This window comes from Nelusetta ayraudi, unplaced genomic scaffold (assembly GCF_046127955.1).
Source record: "Nelusetta ayraudi isolate G7.1 ecotype Tasmania unplaced genomic scaffold, CSIRO-AGI_Nayr_v1 ptg000048l, whole genome shotgun sequence".
In the NCBI taxonomy this organism is placed as follows: Eukaryota; Metazoa; Chordata; class Actinopteri; order Tetraodontiformes; family Monacanthidae; genus Nelusetta; species Nelusetta ayraudi.
Genome location: NW_027466098.1, coordinates 15,953,355 through 15,967,782, shown reverse-complemented (window position 1 = coordinate 15,967,782; position 14,428 = coordinate 15,953,355). Strand labels below are relative to the sequence as shown.

The following is a 14,428-nucleotide window of genomic DNA, read 5'->3' as shown; positions in this document are numbered from 1 at the left end:
TCTTTAAAAATGCATGATATCTCAAACAGTAGTCGGGGGGGGGGAAGTCTTGGGAGGCCGTTCCGACGTAACGCTGAGCAGAAACGTCGGAGAAAAAAGAAGAAGAAAAAAAAAAGCAGCCAATTAAATATTGATTGTGTGTCCTCCTTTCTCGGTGTAATAAGCCACCGGTCATGCTACAGCGCTTCCTGCTGATAAACCGTTTTACTTGAAACCCACCCGAAAGTCTTTTATCCAGCGCCTGTAAGATATCAGTTGACCTATGTCAAAAATTACAGGGTGTGGGGCCCCGATCATATGGACCGTGAACATTTTGTAAGGTCCTAATGAAGGAGGTGTCTGGATTTCCACGTTGCTAAACCACACGCCCAGATATCCATTTCCACATTCTCAGCTAAACGATGATTTTTCAGCATCTAAAGGTTTTTTTTTTTTTTTATAACGGACTGTATCCTCAGTAATTTACCCGGTACAAGTGTTTGGCATTATCACATGGGACTGTTCAATATTTGGGCTGTGTGCGAGACTTATCTTCGCTCGCGGACAATGAAGCAGATGGTGTGAGGGAAGGATTTGTCATGCGTGGCTGTCCAGCGCCAGACTCTCCTTCTCAGCACTTTCTGGCAGAACTTTGTATGCGCTTCATGCCACATTTGCTGAGTGCCTTCACAAGAAAAAAAAAAAAAAAAGCGTCGGGCACTGTTCTGGTTCCAGCTCAGACTCCAACCACCTTCTTCCCATAAATCCCACTCCAAACCCGGTCTTAGAAATAATCCGGCAGGGCTCGGCAGGCCCAGTGAGCATTCGCCCTGGATAGTCTCACGCAGTTCTGGAAAGTAAACCGCTATTGACCACTTATGTGAACAAATGGAGCAACTATTAGTTGTTCTGGTTGAAGTCTCAGCTTCATCAGGCCGAGTCTCCACTATCATCAGAATTATCTTTGAAATGTATCTCATCCCTTTCCAGCCAGCGATCACAGCATGATCTGGACGATTGTCCTGCAACAGCCATCCATCAAACATCAGTCCACTATCCTTCCATCCATCCATCCATCCATCCATCCATTTCCAATACCCACTTCTTCCTGAGCTTAGGGTCACAGGGGTCTGCTGGAGCCTACCCCAGCTGTCACAGGGCGAAGGCAGGGTGACGCTCTGGACAAGATGTCAGTTCATCGCAGGGCCACACAGAGACAAACGACCATTCGCACGGAATCGAACCCACAACCTTCTAGCTGTGAGGCGATAGCGCTAACCACTGCGCCCATCAGTTTACTAGATACCTTTTCTTATATGTTATTATGTATGACTATATATTATTTATTTGATTGTATTTACATAATTCATTAATGGCAACACACTACCAACGCACCGGAAGAAGTAGCAGTAGATGTCTGAGATAACTGCCTTGCTGCCACAAAGATGTGTGAAAAGCACACCGGACCTGACAGAGACTCTGTTTGTAGATCATTAGCCGAGCTTAAGGGGCCACACTTCCCCATAAATGTGTCCCCTTTTCACATTTCATTGGACACAGTTGCACAAGCATCAATATTTACACATTGGCGGTCGTATTCCAAGTAAGACGCGGAGCAAGAGGCTGACGTGGAAGTCCAGTTTATTGTCCCTTTAAATGGAATGAGGTGGTGCAGGGACATGTGTAGCGTGCCGGTCTTGTTCAGGTAGGAGACGCGTAAACATTTCAATCACAATAAATAATCCTAATTGAGTTTCCAGGGTCTTTCTGTCCAGAATTGTGGCCGTTTGCAAGCCTCGAGAGCGTCGGACCTCGTTCCACATGGTCGCATAAGAGAACATTTACGTGTTGGGAAAGAAGTAAAATAACTGCAAATCTGCTACTAGCACTGAGTCGGTCCATTGATGATAATACTCCCATAGCTGCTGTGCATGTATTTTTGAACCTGCATGTGGGCCTTCATTTGTTGTCCACACAGACATGCTGGTTGAAACAAGTCTCAGCTTGAGTGCCTCTGACCTTGAGCACTGGGTTTCCGTGCGGTCAGAAAAAAAAAAAAAAAAGTGAACATAGCATTCGTGTCACTCCGCGTGCTAATACCGAGATTTCCACGGGAGGTATTGATGCCCGAAGCGTCGCCTCTCCACTTTAATATCCTGAGTGCAGTAATCTGCTCACTGCGTCTGACCCGCCGCACGTCGCCCCCGCCGCTCGTCCCCGGCCCCGCCGCGCTTGTAACTCTCCCAAATCCTCTGCATCAAATTTTAAATGCGCGTCGCCCCGACACCCCTCAGCCCCCGGGGCTCCTCTCCGAGCTCGAAACCTGCGACAGCCGCTGACGCATCGCCTCGAAACCCGCGGCCGACCCCGCCCGCCTCTTTTATTTATTAATCGGCCTCTTTCCAATAGCAAGTCGAACCGCAGCACCTCCTCTGAAAGCAAGGGGCAAACACACAAATCCCAGAATGCAAATCAAACACCAGAAATAACCGGTGCGTTGGTGGCTTGGATTCTAAACTAAGTATAATATTATATTACAGTTTATATATATTTTTTTTTTTCCTCTCCAGTTCTATTGCACGACTAAATCATTACAGTTACAGTCACACTCGGCGTGTTTCTACCCCCATCCTCTAAGTTTCAGTCAAACAAACCCAACTGTAATGCCTTTACAGTTGTCAATCATTTACCAGGTGAGACGACTTCTATCTCTCTCTCTCTCTCTCTCTCTCTCTCTCTCTCTCACCCCCCTAGTGTAACCGACCCTTTTGTTTATTGACAGTGGTTCGATATCGGGTATCAGCCGGGCGACGTCACCCCGCCGTGTGGTCGAGTCACGTCAGCGCTGTTTATTTTGCGTTGCAGAACCGAAACCGACGGCCTTGTTTAGTTAAGCTGCGGGAGGGTGGGGAGGAGAGTGAGAGAGGGACTGAGAGAGAGTGAGAGAGGTGGGTCAGAGCTCTCTGCTGCTGTGTTTACTCTCCATATTTGTGATACTCTCTGTCTCTGTCTCTCGCTCTCTTTCTCTCCGGGGCCAAAGCCTATTTCTGTTTGTGTTTTTTGGCCGGGCTTCGCTTTGCCTTTGCCTCGCTCAAAGACGACCGGAATACCAGGTGACCTCTGGCGCATTTCATACACAACCAAGACCAGCAAATAATAATTACACTTTGTCCCCAGGCACCGTCAGCCACTGCGCATTTAAAATCCTGAAAAGATAGTATGACCCCCCCCAGAACGTACCACCGGTGGGCCATCCGTGTTTTGGTTCCTTTGAAACAGTTTTTTTTTGTTTCCCTCCCAGAGCCTCATTCAAGCACGCATCCTTATCGCGGAAGAATTAAGATGAGGAACCTGTTTCCAGGCAAACTGATGTATCCTCTTGACATTTGAAATGGCTTAAAGCTGGTCGGGGGAGGTGGGTGGGTGCGTGCATGTGCTCTGAACCTGTGCGTTGCCTCAGAGACGCCGCGCGGCGCCGCATTAGGCGAGGATCAGTGCGTACGTTTGCCGCGCGCCGCCGGGCTGAAAGTCGTGTTCGACAACCCCCTCCCCCCCCCAAATCCACAAACACACACACACACACACACACACCCTTCATCCCCCTTTCCCCGCGACAAACGACCGCTGGGAGAATCGTCGGAATTAAAGGCGCAGGTCGGAGACGTTGATAAATGTATTTCCGACGATCGTTAGCATGGATGTGGCGTCGTCCTCATCGAACAGGCGCCGGACAAAAAGACAGTTTCAGATATGAACCAGTAGGGGGGGTTAGGGGGGGTTGGGGGGGGGGGGGGGCTGATCTCCCGACCAGTGGCTCCGGCACAGTGTTTGCTCGGGGAGACGCAGGGTAAAGAGAGCCACTCCGCCAGACACGCTACTGTTTACCTAAGAGACCCGGCTGGAAATCAAATAGTGGTCGAGTGCGAAAAAATAAAACAAACTCTCTGACACATTTTGATGAATCTCAAAAAAAAAAAAAATCAAAAAAAATCAAAAATGCATCAAACACCAGGCAGAGGCCGCTTCTGCTAAATGGATTGTCCTGCCAGGACGCATTAAAACTCTCCAGCGCTGCGAGACAAGCTTCTAACCTTTTCCACTCGACCAAAACCATCATTTATTTTACAAAGCATTTTGAAAGGCACTTGTATCTGTTGATAGCACAGAGCAAAATGCCACCGGTTCAAAACTCCGAAGCACCGACTGAATAAGAATTACAGCGTTCCACTCATGCGAGTAAACAAGCAACTAATGGGTGGATTTGTGTGTGTGTGTGTGTGTGTGTGTGTGTGTGTGTGTGTGTGTGTGTGTGTGTGTGTGTGTGTGTGTGTGTGTGTGTGTGTGTGTACGAAACAGAAGATTTGGACTCCCCCTAAAACACCCAATGTGTGGTCCTGAATGGCGGAGCGGAGCGGAGGGGCCCTGTGCCATCGCTGTGGGAACTAGGACAACATTAAACAGTCATTATCTCGAGTGGCTCAAGCCGTGTTTTATCTATCAGCATCGCGCTTGAGTAACGACGCAGCGGCCGGCCCGTCGGAAGCGCGACGAGATGATTTGTCTTCATTGCGGTGAACTTTAATGCGGCGCTTGGCAACGTTTTTAGGTGCAAGACGAGAGCGAAGAGACGGAGAGAGAGAGAGAGAGAAAAATGTTTTTTTTTATTTTTTTTGGGGGGGTGGGGTGGGGGGGAGTTTTCAGACTTCAAACGGCGACGTCTCTGCGCCGTTTGGGAGCCACAGTTTGCCAAGTCGCCTGGCGCAGCTTTAAATAGAAGACATAATTCAGGCCCCTCATCTGAAATATGCATCGAGCCCCACTTCATCTTTGTCTTTCCCTCTGTCGCAGCGGTGGCAGCAGCGGCGGCAGCGGCGGCAGCCGCAGCTCGAGGTGAATAATTCTGAACTCGCTCTGACTCCGGCATAAACGCGTTTCTTTTGGCCCAGCGAGCCGCTGTCACTGAGCCAGTATTGTCTTGTGGAAGACTCTTTGGTTGTCGGCCAGTTCAGCAAAAATGGAGGAGGGGGTGGGGGGTGGGGGGGGAGGGAAGAAATAATGATAATGTTACTTATCCATCTGAGATGAGCTGCCAAATTGCACTTGTTAGGCGGAAAAGAAACATCCAAGTGTCCTGGGGACGCCGCTCTGGTTTTCATTTACAAACTCAGACTTTTTTTTTTTTTTTTTTTTACGACGCCGTTATCTTTTCACGGAGCCGATCGTGCTTCAATGCCGCACTGAGGGGGGGGGGGGGTGGAAACTTAACAGCAGGAACTCTGCGTGTTGTTCTTTGCAGCAGACCTAAGGAATAAATGTGAAACGTCGGCGTAACTCATTCGCCGCTGATTCGTTTCCCCACATGGCCAATAAAAGTTCCTCCTTCATCTGAAACATTTTCCTTGCGTCGCCTGTGATCTTGACTTTTTTTTTTTTTTTGCGCCGCCCGTCAGTCTTTCTGCGGACGGCGGCGAGCCGTTTCAAATAAAGACCGTGCAGCCTCCCGTGATTTTTTTATTCTTTTGCCGACCACCACATGCCACACGCGAAGCAACACAAAGCCAATGCTTTTCCAACTTTCCTATTTTGGTATTTTGTCTTCATCTCGTTTCCCCTTTGCTCCGAGTTTGCCTCACCTGCTGAGAGTTGTAACCTTTTTCTTTTCTTTTTTAACTTCCCTATATTTTTGCTGGTGCGCTTCATTTTTCGGCCCCCCTTGCTTTCGAAACAGAGCTCTGTTCTGTCTTCACTGGCAACCCTGGAGGCGGCGTGGAGCCCCGGGTGTATCTGTCCTCCCCAGTCTCGTCTTGTCGGCGTGCGAACAGAGCAGCGGCGGCGGTGGCGGCCAGCCCCGAACCTACAGCACAGCGATAAATCTTCCCGTTCGCTCCTCCGTTCCTTTAGTCAGACTCCCTTCGGTAATTTGCCTCTTTTTCCCTTTTTCTTTCCCTCCCTCCTCCTCCAGTTTTGCACCATTAGGCTTCCAGAAAGCAGACTCTACCTTCTCGGTGCCTCTCGCCTGTATGTGGTTGAGCCGGGCTATGAATCGCCCGCTCTGCGGTGCGGTGCGTAATTAAAGCTCCACGGTGTGCGCGGCCAAGGACTCCAGGCCTTGAGTGTAACAGGGGTCCCGACGGGCGCCCCTGGTCCGCCGTGGTGGGGGTTTTTGGGCTCTGTGGCCATGTAATTATGCCCATTCCTCTGGTTTCCATTTGCACAAACTGCTGTTTGTTGGGAGTAGAGGGGGGCGGGCTCTCCAGTCTCTCGCGCAGCCGATCCCTGCCACTATTGTTTAGGCTTCCAAGTGGGTGACGTCCGGCCAGGGTCCATATTTATGAGTCTCTTTGCTCCCGCGCACGTGCCGTTAAGATTGAATCTTAAGCAGCGTTGTCACGGGGCAAATTGCGCTTGGCTACTTCGGAACGCATCATCCTTTAGCTGCCAATCTCGCCGGTAATCTGAGCTGTGATGGGAAGAATAACAAAAAAAAAAAAAAAAAAAAAAAATGAAGTTAAGCATTGCCCCCGAGGTTCACAAGGACACAGGTGTTCCACGAGGTACATATGACAAGGTTGCCGGTCCTCCCTGTCAAATTGGATTAGAAAATCAATCTGTCATTGTCAAAGCCCCCCCCCCCCCCCCCCCCACACCAAGTTTGAATGGAGACAGTCTGGCTGATGTGGCCTGGAGGAAATGAAAAATGATGTGCACTCAGTAACTTGAAAAGGTTGTCACATGGCTTTCTGTTTTTTGTTTTTTTTTATCATTTTATGATTTGAAGTTGTTTTTGAGTGAAACAGCACAACTATTGGTGGAAATTGCTTCTCTCCCATAATGCACTGCTTTGTCACGACAAGTCGCAGGAGTCAGCCTGTCAGGGAAGAAGCACGGCGAATTGCTCGCCGCAATCTTTCATCCAGCAAAAGTCTGGGCCAACTTCTTATTTCTCTCTCTCTCTCTCTCTCTCTCTCTCTCTCTCTCTCTCTCTCTCTCTCTCTCTCTCTCTCTCTCCCGCTTTCTCCGACGCTCTGTTCGTGCCCTGGTGTCCTTCAGCCGACTACCTACAGCTTTTGAAAAAGAAAACGCTGTCGTGCCACAGCTTAGACAGTTTGACAACCCGCACATACGCAGTGTAACTCCCCTGCCTCTCCGCTGTAGAATCCTGTAGGGCTGAAGACGGACCACATCAGATATTGTAGTTGTGGGTGTGAACATAAATTGATCTTTCTCGTGCATCCACGTGCATTTTAAAGCTCCCCTTGGAAGCCCCCCCCCCAAAAAAAAAAAAAAAAAATATGGCGACAAGCCATTGCTGCGATGCCACTGCAGAGCGCTAAGTAGCCGCCCTGTTTGCCGTGCACGTCCCTCTGCCGGATGTTCCGCCACTAGAAGCCGTAGCATATTTCCTCTCCGTTTATGACTTGATTCACTCCCGACTTTATGAGTCTGGCGTTGACGAGCGGACGAATCCATAGGAGATCATTATAGCTCCGGCTGGTTGTAAATACGAGCCCAGCCGGGGGTTGTCAGACGGGGGAATGGGACGGCGTCCGACGTCACCTGGAGAGGAATATAAATCAGTCTCGGATAACAAAGATGCGCGGTAGACAACAGGTTGCAGAGGGCCCGCGGCACTTCAGGCAGCACGTCTCCTCAGACAGCTGTCATTTTAGATCCCAGACCGGGTGTTCAAAAAAAAAAGAAGAAAGAAGATAGTTGTTGTGTTCTTCTTCGCCTGAGACTTGTTTTAACGGTGCAGTGGGGCCATTCTGGATGATATATGAGCTGCAACGCTTCTTCTTAATTCCCTGCTGCATTAGCAGGTGGAAACAGATCGCACTAAAGGGTGAAGGTGTCACTTGACAGCACAAGCCATGTTTTCCTGTGTTGACCTCGACCCTTTGTTGGCCACGGTTAGCAAAAGGCAGCACGGGGGGGCGGGGGGGGTGAGTTCGATCCCAAAGCACTGGGCCCTTTCTATTTGCATGTTAAGCCTTGATCTGTGTGGGTTTTCTCCACGTAGTCCGGCTCCCATCCCACAGTCTGAGCACAGGATGAGTGGTGGATGGATGGTTTTGTGAAGAACACTGCCTCCGTCATGCTATTAGGTCCTCTAAACCAAATTGAAGGGTTTCCTCCAACAAATCTAAATGTGAGCTGAAGTCACGCAGACACACCTGTCAGAGTGGGGATGACTCCCGAGTCGTCGACGGCCATGGGCACGTCGCTGCTAATTGACCTTTTTAGCCAGCTGGGGGGAGCGGTATCTTTGTTTTGAGTACCTACTCTGGACCCTCGTGTTGTTTCTTTTAATTGGAACTCCAGGCAGCCACCGGGGCGTCTGCGAGAGAAAAGTAATTAAAATTACAATGAGGTCGGCGGCCGCGTTACGGCGTGGAGAGTCGGGGGGTGGGGGGGGGGGGGGGGTTGGTAGGGTGCCGACCGATCCACCGGCAGGCCGGACCGGCTTGGCTCCAACTCGCTGCCCTTGTACTCATTCATTAGTGATGTGCTGCTTCTTACTTGATCCCTCCACCCTCTCGGATGGAGACACGGCCGTGTAGATGTGCCCGTCCTGTTAATGACTCCCCCCAGCCTTTTTTGCACAGCTCTACAACCTTGTACCGGGTCTTTCCGCGGATGCAGAGGGAGCCGTGGTCGCCTCCTCCGCAGAATGGGTTGAGCGCGTGGCCGAATCCACAGATTTGTCTCTGAGTGTTTGTGCGTGCGTGCACTACCTGGCGAGCTAAATTGACTCCTTGACTTTCAGTGCATGTACTCGTTATTGACCGGGGCGCCTGGCCCGGCCTTGGACGCTTGTTAATCGCAATTATTTATTTTTTCTCCCCGCCCTCCCTCTCTCCCTACCCCCACTTTCTGCTCTCAGGTGGCGATGGACAAATGATACAAATGGACGCCAGCAAGTCGGGCTTCGTGGGCTCGCAGGTGGAGCTGCGCTGCATTTTCATCAATAGCAACCCGCCGGTCAAGATCTCCCAGGTCACCTGGCAGAAGCTGCTGAACGGCACCAAGCAGAACGTGGCCATCGCCAACCCGGCCCTGGGCGTGTCCGTGCTGCAGCCCTTCAAGGAGCGGGTCAGCTTCAAGCAGGCGGCGGTCCGCCACCGCACGCCCTCGCTGGAGGACACCACCATCGTCTTCTCCAACCTGCAGCTGTCCGACGAGGCCGCCTACATCTGCGAGTACACCACGTTTCCCGCGGGCAACAGGGAGAACACGGTCAACCTCACCGTGTTCGGTAAGGATTCCAGTTTGCGAGTCGAGTGTTTGTGATTTCCACAATAAAGTACATGGATTGTGGGCAAAAAAAAAAGAAAAATGTGGGGTTAGGAGCCTGCAACCGCAAGTAAAATGTGATTTGTCGAAAGTTCAGGTTTGGGTCGGTACCTGGCACGTCACAAGTATGGTTGGAAATAGATTATGTTTTGGTTTTTTTTCCCAGCGGATCAGCTAAATATAGCGCCAAGAATAAAAAATATCAACCAATGTGGTTCTTCCAGAAACAATGGAGCATTTTTCTCAATCCTAATTCACAAGCTTAGACTTGCATTTTTCTTTCTTTGTGAAGACTGTGGACTCTGTTGTCATCCTTTGGGTCAACTCAACCTCATGCTTGTCCTTTGCTTACAGAGCAGTTACAGCGCTGGCGGCCGTAGCAGTCTTTAGCCAGCGACGTCGCTGTCAAACGCGATTCCGCAGGCTCCCTCTTATTAACTCACCCTGTTGTTCTATTGAATCTGGTGTGACGGGTGATATTTTCTTTAACTTCCTTTATTGCCATTGTGAGAAAACAACGACCAGAACGGTCAGACTTTGATAGATGGCTCGATGAGACGAGTGTCATGTCATCTAATACCGGCCCCCGGTTTGGCCCTAATGGCCCTTTATTAAAGGAAACGGCCGCAGAGAGGACTCGATAGAAATGGCAGGTGAGACGGAAATCAATAAGGCCACTTCACAGTGTGTAATTTGGCTTGAATAATCTAATCTTTGAGGGGGAAAACATAGGGCGATGGAGGTGCAGTTCGTCTTTTTAAAAGGTTTCGGGCTGACACTGATTAAAGATCTTAACTAGAAAAAAATGAAGTGCAAGTGTGTATCTTCCAAGTGTCCGGAAGAGGAGAGGATAAAATAACAGTTGTCTTCAGTAGTTCCTACTTTTAGAGTTTCTTGACAGCTCGGCTGGCCCATTTTGAGTTTGCAGAGAGTCCTTTCAGGCCCGTGCAGCTCAGTGAACATCAAGACCCCTGTGTAACCAACCAATCACATTCAAAGAGCCTCTTCATGGCCTTTCCCTCTTTCAGCCGTGCATTCACTCCAGCTCAAGCCTGCCTTTTGATGTACCCCATGTAGACTGCTAATTGGCAACTCGAACAGGATTCAGATTAAAGGGCTGTTCATTTCGGTAGGTAAGTGTGTTCCTGCGTGTACGAGAGCTTTGGCAACTGCTTTGGCTCTGAGAATTAAAATGAAGCGAAGCCTCACCCGCTTTGCCGTCGTAATTAATGAACTTCGGTACTGATCCGCAGACTACGACAAAAATGGATCGCTGAGATTTAAATTCGGAATTCTCGCTCGTCCATTTTTTTCAAAACTCTCACCGATAGCGATTCAGTCACGTCCCATGGATCCACGACCAATCAATTTACTTTAGAGTCAGAAGGTACAAGAAAGGTTTGGCTGAGTTGAAAGGGAGAAGGGTCTGCTAACTAAGAGAAACCAGTACAAGGGGCCAGTGTGGATACAGCATTATCAGCGGCTGTGTTAGAGCTGGGTGGCATTTTCACATGAGGAGTATATTAAAAAAAAGAAATTGAACTAAAGGGAATTTTTGAACTTTTTTCTCGGTCAGCACCATGTTTTCACTTCGCTCCCAATTAGCCTTGGCAAGAGTTATTGTGTACACAGCGGTGCATTGTGGCTAGCCGCGAGAGATACTAGCGTGTCGTATTGACACTTTGTTTTTTCATAGGAGCAGAATGAACAAAGACGCAAACGGCTAAACTAATCACTGAGAGGCGCCTTGCAGCTAGCATGCGGCTAATGTGGCCCCTGGTGACTAAAAGAAGCCTCGCGTTAGCTTAGCTGCTAAGGTCGCTTAGCTGCTAAGTTCGCCTCGAGTTCTGTGGTCCTGGGGTCCTGAGAAAATTTAGGAAGTTCTCCATCTGTCAAAGCAGGTTGGTCACGTTCCCTCTTCTCTCCCCTCCACGCAGCTCGCCCCATGACGCGCATGACGTTGACCACGCCCAGCATCGTCGCCAGGGCCCAGAAGCGCAAGATGACCGTGGCCACCTGCGTGTCGGCCAACGGGAAGCCGCCGAGCGTGATCAAATGGGACACCCGGCTGAAGGGGGAGGCCACCTTCCAGGAGACGCGCAACCAGAACGGGACGGTGACGGTGCGCAGCAACTACGTGGTGGTGCCGAGCCGCGAGACCCACAAGCAGAAGCTCACGTGCATCGTCACGTACCGGAACGAGAGGGTCACGGACAGCGTGGTGCTCAACGTGCAGTGTAAGGATCTTTTTTTCATCTTCCTCCCCTAACGCACCTGCCCGTCGGGTTCTCATGCCCTCTGGTGTTGTCATTTCCTGCTTCGGGGGCGTCAAAACCGGTCTTCACATTTTACTGTAAACAAAGAGGTCTTGTAAACAGCCTGGAAACTGAATGCAGTCACATGGAAAGAGCCTTATGCTGCCACATAAACACTAAACTAGCACTACTGTTTTTCTGTTATTACATTTTTTACACAATATAAAGTCAATGATGAACTGGTAATCTGGCCAGGTATTGAAGACATTGGCGTCCTACTTAAATACAAAAAGTGTTAAAAAAGTACATCATGTCTGAGTATCATTTAACAGAAACACAGAGTTCCCGTTGAAATTTCCTGAAAACAAGTGTTGAACATAGATCTTTATTTAATGTAACATGCCTCAGAGCGTCAAGGACATTGACGTTAATAACTCAAAACCTCTGCAATTCTGTGTGCGGCCCTAAAACCTTCACTTTGCAAAGCATTATTAATTGCTGCGCTGGCCACTCTCCAGGTTGGGGGGGGGGATATGTCTTCTTTTTCGTGGAGTTGTAACTGACGATGGCCACGCCTCTGTTGCAGACGAACCCGAGGTAAAGATCGAGGGCTTCGACGGGAACTGGTACCTGAACCGTCAGAACGTTCAGCTGACCTGCCGGGCCGACGCCAACCCTCCCGTCACCATCTACCAGTGGAAACTGTGAGTCTCATCCAGCAAAAAAATCTCTCACGAGTGGAGACAAGACCAGACAAGCTTTGTTTTGTTTTTTCTTGTTTTTTTTTCCACACGTTCAAACGAGAAGGAGGCAACAGAAGACCTTATCTTTTACTCTGTTTTTTTTTTTTTTTTTTTTTTTTTTTTTTTTCAATGCGCTGATCTTTACCGATAAAAACAAGCTAACCAATTCGCTTTATCGTCTCCAGAAAATTTGTCTCCGTGTTGTTTGCTTGCAAATTGTGTAATGAAGATAAGACGGGCAGCAGGGGCCGGCGCAGCACAACAATGGGGGCCTGGTTGGCGGCGGCGATGTTGCACCCCGCCGACTATCTGCCTGCCGGTCGCAGATAGCGGGAGATAAATACAAACAGTGGAGGAGAAAAAAAGAAAAAAAAAAACAAGGGAGGTTTTCGCGTTTGCATCTTGGGCCCTCACTTCAAAGCCAAAGTACCAGCATGGAGTCGGAGGCGAGAAAGAGTCGTTGTTTAACACAGTGTTTTCTGGTGGAGGGCACGGAAAAGCTGCGGTGTTGCCCGCCACTCGCAGGGAGAGAGGGGGCCGCGGTCGGTTCAGGCCGGCATACTGCAGGGCTGACATCAGTGTGTGTGTGTGTGTGTGTGCGTGCGTGTGTGTGTGTGCGTGTGTGTGTCTCTTTTTCTTTTTTTGATCTGCCTCAGAGACTTTTTTCTACAAACACACGAGCGGCACCGAGAGACACAAACATGTTTTCCAGGCCCCCCGGGGAGCCGCTAAATAACCCACGGGTTTCATGCGTTTTGAGTAATGGTTCCAAAAGTTTGCCGAGCAGAAATGATTCAGTTTCTGAGGACGAGGCGCCGGAAAGATGGGGAAAACTTGCCACGTGCGCAGCTCTTGGCCCTTGCACTCTAATCTCTTTCTCTTTTTTTTGTGTGTTCTGGCTGAAGCCCGTCACAGTGGCACTGTTGTTCAATGCATTAGTCCTCGACTGAATGCACGTCGTTCAAAGACAAATCCCCCTTTTAATTTTCAAGGAATAGCGACAGTAGATTTGAAAATGTTAAGAAACGTAAAATACTCACGTCAAAATGAACTTGATTTTTGTCTAAATTTTAGTAAGTTTCCGTGAGATTGTTTCATTTGTGTTTGAAATGTTTACGGAAACAACTTCTTCCTCTGATTTGAATTACAGTTAGTGACGCTAGATTGAGGTGTCTTTGGTCTTTTGAATCAGAGCTGTTGATCAAAACGTTTTACGTCGCCGCTTGGAATTTTGAATAAACACTGACGTAGCGAACAGCACATGACACACAGCACGACACAAACAGCAGAGGTCAGATCACCTCCGCTGTTTGTGTCTTCCTGGAAGTTGGTGGGGGGGGTGGGGGACTTGGTCGAGACCTTTGGCTCAGGGCTGCTATGAGTTTGTTTCCTCACTTGTTCTTGCCTTTGTTGAAATTAGCTATTGAGTATATAATGGCCTGGAGGTAGCAGTGCTAGCTAGCTAGACTGGCTGTGCAGGGATCCGGTTTGTTTCGGTGTGCGCGCTGGCTCAGGATTGCGACACCTAGTGGTGAAACAATGTCGCGTGATGCCTCTTTAATATGATGGACCAAAGTAACTAAATAGCAATGTTGGCCGCAGAAGCAGCGTATCTAGCCGAAAATTTGTTTGCGTATGTAAACAAATTAGCAGACAGAGACATTTTTTTAATTGCCGTTTTTTTTAGGTTTTTTTGCCTGGTTGCATGCTTTTGCTTATACGACACTATCAGGTGAGGCTGTAATTACCCCGACAGGGAAAGTCACGGCTGCATTTCAACGAGGTTGGAGGGATCGCTATCCGTGGCTCCTCTCATGAATCCATTTAGCTCTGCGAGCTCGACACTGATACCGGCAGAGCAGCGGGAGCAGGGGGAGAGGAGATGGGAAAGGTTTGACCTGTTTTCTTCTCTTCTCTTCTGTTTTTTTATTTTTTTTCCCCCCTTTAGAGACAAAGGCAGATTGGGAGAGATAGGGGAGTGCGGGTGGGCGGGAGAGGAGAGAGAGAGAGAGGTGGGTGCGCAGAGACGTGATGTGGAAAGACGAGGGCACGCCGCTGACAGATCGGAGGGGACGGCCACTGCAGCACTGAAAATGAGATGCCAAATCTGTTGTGAAGGTTCCCCAGGGCTGCGCCGTGGAGGTCAGCGCGAGGCTG

The 14,428-nt window shown here is 49.4% G+C and overlaps 1 protein-coding gene across 4 annotated transcripts in view; it reads left to right on the top strand.

Moving 5' to 3' along the window:
* nectin1b (nectin cell adhesion molecule 1b) overlaps positions 1 to 14,428 on the top strand; it is a 150,369-nt gene that overhangs the window by 46,975 nt on the left and 88,966 nt on the right. For all 4 annotated transcript variants that reach the window (XM_076036694.1, XM_076036696.1, XM_076036697.1 and 1 more), the window contains exons 2-4: positions 8,864 to 9,235; positions 11,211 to 11,510; positions 12,115 to 12,232. In XM_076036694.1, coding sequence (XP_075892809.1) covers positions 8,864 to 9,235; positions 11,211 to 11,510; positions 12,115 to 12,232 — 790 coding nt within the window. The remainder of the gene's footprint in view (positions 1 to 8,863; positions 9,236 to 11,210; positions 11,511 to 12,114; positions 12,233 to 14,428) is intronic.